This window comes from Solanum pennellii, chromosome 2, assembly GCF_001406875.1.
Source record: "Solanum pennellii chromosome 2, SPENNV200".
Lineage (NCBI taxonomy): Eukaryota > Viridiplantae > Streptophyta > Magnoliopsida > Solanales > Solanaceae > Solanum > Solanum pennellii.
This window is the reverse complement of record NC_028638.1, coordinates 47,535,220-47,544,259: the sequence shown is the minus strand read 5'-3', so window position 1 is coordinate 47,544,259 and position 9,040 is coordinate 47,535,220. Positions and strand designations below refer to the sequence as shown.

The following is a 9,040-nucleotide window of genomic DNA, read 5'->3' as shown; positions in this document are numbered from 1 at the left end:
CCCCCCACCCCCCACCACACCCAAAAAAAATTATTTTTAAAAAATATTTTCAATTTCATAAATTATTTTCTACTCTAGTAAAAATATTAGATGTTCCTCAAAAACATTTTTCATTCATAAATTAAACACTAAAAATCATTTTCGGAAAATATTTTCTACTCACCAACCAAATATGAGAAAATAAGTCCAAAATCTACTTGTTTCCAGAAAAATATTTTCTAGGAAAACATTTTCCATGTAAAACATTTTCCTTCGTACCAAACACACCCTTAGTAACCCCTTCAAATTTTTTCTAATTAAGACCCCCTTAACAAATCCCCACTGAATTATTACGTATTGACTTAGTAGTACACAACCTCTTCCTTATCTTTAAATATTTAAACATAATTAAGTGATTTTCCATAAGTGGAGGGTTAATCATAACTAACATTTACTCTTTTTTTTTAAATAGCAAGACAAAGTTTAATTCATTATTCCTACTATTATTCCATGAATTATGCCTAAATACCAATCAAACTCCTCAACCAACAAGCCAGTTGTAAGGCTCCTAACATACTAATGCTATTTATCGGTTAATTGACTATTGAACTTATTTATCGGTTAATTGACTACTGAACTTTTGTTGATAAAGGTATTTATTTTGTCACCTTGTAATTTCGTCTCTATTCACACTTTGACCTGTAGAGATTCCAATAAATTGATGTATATTATATATATCGAAGAATCCTAAATAGACTCAGAGTGAATCTTCTATTCACATCTTTTTACACTTTTGCAGTCAACAGAGACTCCATACATACCTTTATTTGTCACTTGATAAGGTCAGGCCTCTTTAATTGATTTATTATTTCAATGTAGGTAATGTTCATCTATATAAGATCCACTTTTAATTCAGCCAATTGAATTTCTTTGTCATAATTGGCTCTTTATAAATCTCAATTCTGTTTTATGATTTGTTTTTCATTTTAAGATTAAATATTGTATATGATACTGTAGTGCAGTTACAAAGAAGCAGCCATGGCTAATGCTATTTCAAGTAGAAGTCCAAGTCCTACAAGGCTTGAGGTTTGTTTCAAACTTTGTTATTTTGTTCTGTTATGATAAATTGAAAATTTTTGTTGTGGCTGAAATTATGATGTATGGTGAAATTTTTCAGGGGAAATTTATGGGTATTTTTGTTTGTTGGATTTTGGGATTTGGGTCACTTGTTTCTTGGAACAGTTTATTGAGCATAGGAGATTACTATTATGCATTGTTTCCAGTAAGTTTTCCTCGACAACTTTTAATGTATTTTTAGTTTACAATTTTATTGCTGTGATTGGGATTGAGGCGTAGTTGTGTGCTGACTTGTTTAATTTGGTATTGAAATTGAAGGATTATCATCCTTCAAGGGTACTCACACTAGTGTATCAGCCATTTGCACTTGGAACAATGGCAATTCTTGCGTATAATGAGGCAAAAGTTGATACAAGAAAGCGTAACTTAGCTGGATATGTACTGTTTACCTCAAGTACAGTCGCACTTATAGTGGTATGTTATGCTTTTGTCAAGTTCTAGTGTTTTTATTTTTTGTTCACCATTTTAAAATCCGTTGTTTTTGTACTTATTTTCAGTTGGATCTTGCAACTTCCGGTAGGGGTGGGATAGGAAATTATATTGGTATATGTTTCATAGTAGGATGTTTTGGAGTTGCAGATGCTCATGTTCAAGGTGGAATGGTTGGAGATTTAGCTTTCATGTGCCCCGAGTTTATGCAAGTGCGTAGCAGTAACATTTTTAATTTTGTTTGCTATATGAAACTTTGAATTATGTCTGTATACTGATTCATGAATTTCTGTATACTGATTCATGAATTATGCAGTCGTTTTTTGGTGGTCTTGCTGCATCTGGTGCACTTACCTCTGGTTTAAGGCTAATAACCAAAGCAGCTTTTGAAAACAGTAACAATGGCCTTCGCAAAGGAGTTAGTAAGTAATTCTGATCTCATTATTGAAAGTTAAAATAAAAAACAGTTTGAGTTTTTCCGAATCAGAAACTTACAATTGTTGATTTCGCAGTGTTGTTCCTTGCTATCTCCGCATTCTTTGAATTCCTATGCATCCTTCTATATGCATTCGTATTCCCCAAGCTACCAATTGTGAAGCACTACCGTTCAAAGGCAGCTGCAGAAGGATCAACAACTGTTGCAGCTGACTTGGCTGCTGCAGGCATTGGAATTCAACCAATGGAAAAAGTAGGCAACTTTTTCTCCTCAACTAAAACATGTTAATAAGTGATATTCATGATCATAAATTTGATATGTTTCTGTTTACTGAACAGGCTAACAACGATGCTAAGCAATCAGAACGTCTGACCACCAAACAATTGCTTCTCCAGAACATTGATTATGAATTGAACTTGTACTTGATTTATGTCCTCACTTTATCTATTTTCCCCGGATTCTTGTATGAAAACACTGGTACTCACCAATTGGGATCATGGTAAGTGTGCATAACTCCTTTTTTTCTGTAACTTTATCTGCACTACCTTTTGAATTTCTTTTTTTCAAAATGTCTTGGTTGGATGGTTTTATCCAACTCCATGTGAATGTGATCGATCGTTCATAACACCAAATTAAAATTCAAAAGACATGCTGTTTTGTATTATCTTGTTCATGTGCAGAGTCAAGTTAATTTCATGGTCTACTAGTTGAATTACTGATAATATCTTCTTTTTGAAATCTCAGGTACCCTCTAGTTCTGATAGCAATGTACAATGTTTGGGATCTGATAGGAAGATACGTTCCACTGATTAAGAAAATCGAGCTTCAATCACGAAAGGGCCTCATCGTTGCAACCCTCTCTCGTTTCTCGTTTATCCCTTGCTTCTATTTCACTGCAAAATATGGTGATCAAGGCTGGATGATATTTCTCGTATCCTTCTTGGGACTCACAAATGGTTACCTCACTGTTTGTGTCATGACAGCTGCACCTAAAGGATACAAGGTTTGTGAAATTTTAATTTCTGAATCTATACAAATTGTCTTTTTATAATCATCTGAAATATCACATCATATTTTAACATTTAACTTTGAATTTTGTAGGGTCCTGAGGCAAATGCATTGGGTAACTTGCTAGTGTTATTCCTACTAGCTGGTATATTTTCCGGTGTTGCTTTGGATTGGTTGTGGATTATTGGTAACGGAAAATTCTGAGTACTCAAGATTGTATGCGACAGGACAATTGATAACATGTCATTTTAGTTGGGGAACACATAATAGTTCTGGTTCCAAATATGCATTTTGTGTGAATGTTTTGCTTTCTTTTTCCTTTTTTTCATATCAACTTTCAACTTCTAGGAAATTAGTGCAGTATGAATGGTGAAATCTACATATGTGATTATTTAACTTATTTCTGGATTGCAAAGAATGTAAAGTTCAATTCACACAGAAAGACAAAAAAGAGTATCTTGTTTAAGTTCTGAATTCTGATGTACATTCAGTCTTTCCATTGTTCTGTTTGTCATTCAGATAGTAGAGTTATTCATGTTTTGGTGTACTGATTTTGGGCAGTCATGTAATGAAAAAGTTACTTCTAAATTTTCCGCGGCAATGAAGTTATACAACTTAATCCAACTTTTTAAGTCGAAAAATAATCTTTTCAGTATTACATATGGTTTATGCCCAATTGTTTCGGATAATGCTTGCATCCTCTTGTATTACCGCGGCTGCTGGCACAGAGTTAGCCGATGTTTATTCTCCAAATATCGTCATTGCTTCTTCTCCGGGAAAAGAAGTTCACGACCCATGAGCCTTCTACCTTCGTGCGACGTTGCTCCGTCACATTGCGGAAAATTCCTCACTGCTGCCTCTCATAGGAGTCTGGGCCATGTCTCAGTCCCAGTGTGGCTAATTGCATGTCAAGCCCCGTAAGGTTCTTTGCTTTGCTTCGAATTAAACCACATGATCCACCGCTTGTGCGGTCCCGTCAATTCTTTGAATGTCATTCTTGCGAATGTACTCCCGGAAAGAGGTAGAATACTTAACGTGTTAGCTACAACACTGCATGGGTCGATATGCACAACACCTAGTATCCATCATTTACGGCTTGGAAACTGGGGTATCTAATCTCATTTGCTCCCCTAGCTTTCGTCTCTCTGTGTAAGTGTCGCCCAACAGAGTGCTTTCACCGTTGGTGTTCTTTCTGATCTCTACGCATTTCACCGCTCCACCAGAAATTTTCTCTGCCTCGACTATATTCCAGCTTGATAATTTTCACCGCCTGTCCAGGATTGAGCCTTGAAATTTGACGACGAACTTAAAAATTCACCTACAGACGAGTAATGTGATAAATTACTCGCACACTAGCTTTTCAATTTCTAAAAAGCAGGCTAACCTACAAAATTTTGTGAAAAGAAAATATCAATAAGTGGACTAACCAAAAAATACAATAGAGGATTAATATGAACATTTTTTGAACCCCAAAAATGCTCAAGGGACTATTAAATCTACCCCAAACATAAGGACATTTTTACCATTTTGTCCAAAATTTAGTACAAAAATAACTTGGCGCGCAGAGTGCAAACCCTAGTCCGAGCTCGTCTCTCCCTTACCGCGGTGCTCGAGTGTCTCGCCGAGTTGGTACGTAATGACGCTCCATATTAGCTCTTTCAATAGCATAATGTTGCATATTACCAGTTACTCTGTCGTGTTGATATATACATACATGTCTTTCTAAGTAGTTCTATTTCTGTATGTTGAACCTTACATGAAAACTAGGGTTATTATCTATAAGTTTGTTTTTTAACTTTATAAGGCATTTTGTTGCAACTGACGGAAGGACCTCATGAAAAAATTGGAGGTAGGCTGGTTTTCATACTCATATTTTGCTTCTATTTTTGGCCGTAGATTTGAAGTTGAAACTTGAAAATTCGAGTTTCTAAGTTGTGGTTTCTGAAACTTGAAGTTGAGTTTGGACAAGCATTTGGCACCTAACTTGAGGGCTTAAGTGTGCCTCAAACAAGTCTTTTACAACACTTGTTGTATCCAGGGTTTTTTATTTGTGTTAAGTGTTGAAAAATTTCATGTGTTTGACTCTTATTTCTATTAGCTACTCTGTGGTATCAGTTTTATGAGGACACGGCAAATTATATATTTTCTTTGCATTTGACATATGGAGTTCGTCCTGCGATTCTTCTTGTGTTCTCTCCCTTACTATTCATGAAAACCGTAGTGTTTAATGACATATGCTATCTGTTTATCCTCTGAAAATTTAGTCTCCAGGTTATAAGCAAAAGACTTGGCATATTAAGCTCAATAAGTCAATGAGGGTGTCTTCTTGGTAATTCAGCAAATGTTGCTCATAATACCAATTTACCCAAAGCATTGCAGCTATTATTTGTTGCAAATATACAGTTATTTGGTAGCTAACAGTACTGACTTCTAAGGTTATAAATTAAATATTTTAATAATTGATGTGTGCGAGTTAGATTCAAGATTCTTCTGTGTACTTTTTCCCTTTAATTTAGTCCAAAGATGGAAATATTACATCAGTACTCGAAAATTGTTTCAGAGAGCTTTGTTTATAGTGAGTTGCATAGCACCAATCCCATGGGTGCGCATCAGACTTCGTAGATAGCTTCATCTACTCAAGTTCTGGAATAAGCCCCTTACCCCCAGTACTGCTTAAATGTTATACGCTTTTATTTTTATTTTAAAAAGAGAATAAACAATCATCTGTAAAGCTGGAAAAGTTAATAGAAACATACATTTCTTTCCTTATGGTGGAACTTTCTCTATATGGCTTGTATAGTTTGCCTTGGGTTACTACTTGGGTTTGGCAAGTTGATTTTAGTGTTTGACTATTTTGACTAAACAAATTTGCATTTTTTCTTATCGCTGGAATAGGACATAGAGAAATTGATGATATTGGAAGTCTTCAACATATTGGTTTCCTCATGGCTGGAACAGAACATATAACTATTGATTGTGTTGAAGGTCAGCAACATATTAACTTAGACACATGCAAATAATAAATATTTCAGTTCTAGTCTATGATATACGAAATTTAGTTCCCTAAAGTTGCTTGCTTCTTTTGTTTGTTTTTTCTCTTTTTTTTTTTTTTTTCATTTGATAGTCCCTTCACGCCCTTTGCGTTCAAGTGTTGTGAAGTTGTTAGATGTGGAACAGAGAAGGAATGTGTTAAATCAAATGAACTGGGACTTGGAACTACAAGCACTTGAGGTTGTATCTAAACTAGAGCAGCATACCCTCTTTCTTTTCGCATGGATGGGAGGAATTAGTATCTACCTAACCACCAGTATACCTTCTGCTATGGCCTTTGCCATGTCTATTCTATTGATGTGTTTATTTTTGGCTGATTTGTTCATACACATTGGCATGGCAAAATCAAGAATTACAAAAATGAATGTGCTCATCATGAATTTGACGCGAAGTTATAAATATTTAAGAGAAGAAACAAGGAATCTAATGGAATTTGACCGAAGCAAGAAAGGAAGGCTAGCTAATGTTGTGGATAACAGTGAAGGTCCTGTCATGCACATGGACTCTTTTATTGCCAGAACTAAGACTATTTGTGATGACGCCACAGATTTTTCTGACTTTGAGAAAGCTCACCATAAGATGATCGATGTGTCCTGGGGGATCGGAGGTATCTTCATTCCTGTTGTGCTGTTCATGACATTTTGTAACTATTACTATGGTGAGTACTTTTCTTTGTTTTCTATGATTTATTTTACCTAACGTACAGAATAAGTTCCACACTTTTACTTAATATTTTCAAAGTCTATTACGGGATTTAAAAAAAGAAAGAATTTGTAGTCTATCTTGGTGCATGTTAAAGCATGATCTTGTAGAAATATATGTCTTTTTATGCTATAACCATCTGTCAATTTATCAATTACAGGACAGGATTCCTCGTCTCCTGACAAGCTGTCTTTTGCTGTATGAGATGTTCAAGACGAGATATAAATACTTTTGTGGTGGCAGTGATCTTTGGTTTTGGCTGAAAAATGCAAAACATTATCATATAAATTGCTGTTGGATATTGGGGTTTAGATGTTGGGATTGACTTATCAGCCTGATTCTCGACTGTAATTACTGTTTGTTTATGCTTTTGCCTGCTGCTGTTGTAAATAAACGTCCCTAACTCCCGAAAACCATACACATTGAAATCACTACTATGTTCAGTACTAATTTGCAATATCTTTCCTTCATTTTCTTCAGTGTATGCTGTGTAGCTCGTCTGGTTAAACTTTCAGTGATTAGTGTTCTTTTTTACAACTATTCTTTATTGATGGAACTCTTGTGGGTTCTACTGTTCTTCCTCGTCTCAGGTCATTTATACGTAGGAATTTTTACATGATACAGTAAACATGTGTGCTATATATTTTACTATTCAGAGCTATATTTTTAAAAAATTTACATTTTATAGCTATACTTGATCCACTCTAGCATATGCTGATTACAAGTCTTATTCTCGTTGTTTGACCTAGTGCCTAGCAATTGAGAGACTCCATGCTTCACAAATAGGATCATTTGATGCTCTGTTTAAGTTCTGTCCCAATCTAAGTAAGTTTTGAGCAAATAAATATGTGGCATTTTGTTATACGTTTTTTTTTAGACAAAAGGAATGACATATTTGAAATCTTTTATGACTTTGACGTTGAAATTGACGGCTTCTAAACTTTTGTTTTGGTCAAATAGTAAAGGATATTTCATCAATTTTTAGGATTTATGGTATATTCACCCAAATGTAAACTTGGGACGACCGAGTCGGGAGGATATTTTGCTGGTAGATCTAGGGATGACACGTTATCATATTGAAAATTTTGAAATCATAATTTTTAGTATTATGTTATTTACTATGGTATATGGTGTGTATTTATACTATGGTGTATATTTATACTCTTTTTGTCTTTTCGGTATTAATTTGATATTTGATATTTAGAAACAACACATTGAAATATCAAATTATAAATTACATGTTTAGAAGTTAAAACTTTAACTATTCTGTTTTTATTGAAATGTATTTAAATGTAATTTGATTGACAAAAAGAGTTGTTTGTACTTTCTTTTGAATATATATTTCTAGATGTGTTAGTAATTAGTATATATTGAGATCCTTTTCTGAATTTTTGAAGTCATAACACTCTATTATACTATATGAGTATACTAGTCAAAATCGAACAAACTATCGATTTATCATACCACAAAATACTGAATCGATATTGAACAAAATAATTTGGTATGATGATATAATAGTTTTAAAAATCGAATATCAAAATTATGGCACCAAAATTTTAAATACAGTACCAAACTATACCATGCCACCCCTAACTAGACCCATGTAACTATCTCCAAATTACAGATTTAGAGCTTGTTTGACAATATAGTTGGAAGACCAAAAATAATTATTTTGAAAGAAAATTACTTTTTTTTTTTAAAATAAGGTGTTTGACAAATCAAAATTGCTTATAAATAGAAGCGGGAAATAGTTTTTCTGTTATTATTGGAAAGAAGTTAAAAATTTATGCTTCTTAAAAAAAGCAAAAGCAAAAAATTATTTTTTACAAAACCAAAATATTCCTTCTATATTTGCATATCTTTCCATAAATCTCTTATTAATTAATTAATATATCTCATAACTTTGGTAAAAGATTCATTTAAAAGTTTTATTTTTATATAATATTCATTTTATTCTTATACATTTATTGTCATTACTTTATATTTGATACTATTTATTATATTTAAATATCCTATCAATATTATATCAATATTATACTTTTATTTATTTTTATATGTATAATATTAATTGAAAAATTGAATATGTACATTTTGATTCAATAAAATTAAATTTCTTATAATAGATATTTAAAATAATTTTTATATATAAAATAATCTTCATATTGAAAGTACATCGATCTTTGTCCGTTTTGTAATTTGACACTTCAAAGCAATTTTTAAAAACACAAATTATTTTTTTGTCAAAGCGTTTTTCTGAAAAACTAATTTAAAAAGTGTTTCTAAAAATAAGCAGATTTT

The 9,040-nt window shown here is 33.0% G+C and overlaps 2 protein-coding genes across 2 annotated transcripts; both read left to right on the top strand.

Annotated features, from left to right (window-relative positions):
- The first annotated feature begins 663 nt into the window (after positions 1-663).
- On the top strand, positions 664-3,577 carry LOC107009352 (equilibrative nucleotide transporter 3-like). The gene is made up of 10 exons (XM_015208669.2): positions 664-821; positions 997-1,065; positions 1,157-1,261; positions 1,375-1,530; positions 1,614-1,757; positions 1,862-1,967; positions 2,058-2,233; positions 2,320-2,480; positions 2,726-2,984; positions 3,083-3,577. The coding sequence occupies exons 2-10, from the start codon at positions 1,018-1,020 to the stop codon at positions 3,191-3,193; spliced, it is 1,266 nt and encodes a 421-aa protein (XP_015064155.1). The 5' UTR covers positions 664-821; positions 997-1,017; the 3' UTR covers positions 3,194-3,577.
- An 885-nt stretch (positions 3,578-4,462) lies between these two features.
- LOC107009177 lies at positions 4,463-7,221 on the top strand. Its single transcript, XM_015208457.2, has 4 exons — positions 4,463-4,618; positions 5,885-5,974; positions 6,114-6,698; positions 6,903-7,221. The coding sequence occupies exons 2-4, from the start codon at positions 5,935-5,937 to the stop codon at positions 6,944-6,946; spliced, it is 669 nt and encodes a 222-aa protein (XP_015063943.1). The 5' UTR covers positions 4,463-4,618; positions 5,885-5,934; the 3' UTR covers positions 6,947-7,221.
- Positions 7,222-9,040: the final 1,819 nt, after the last annotated feature.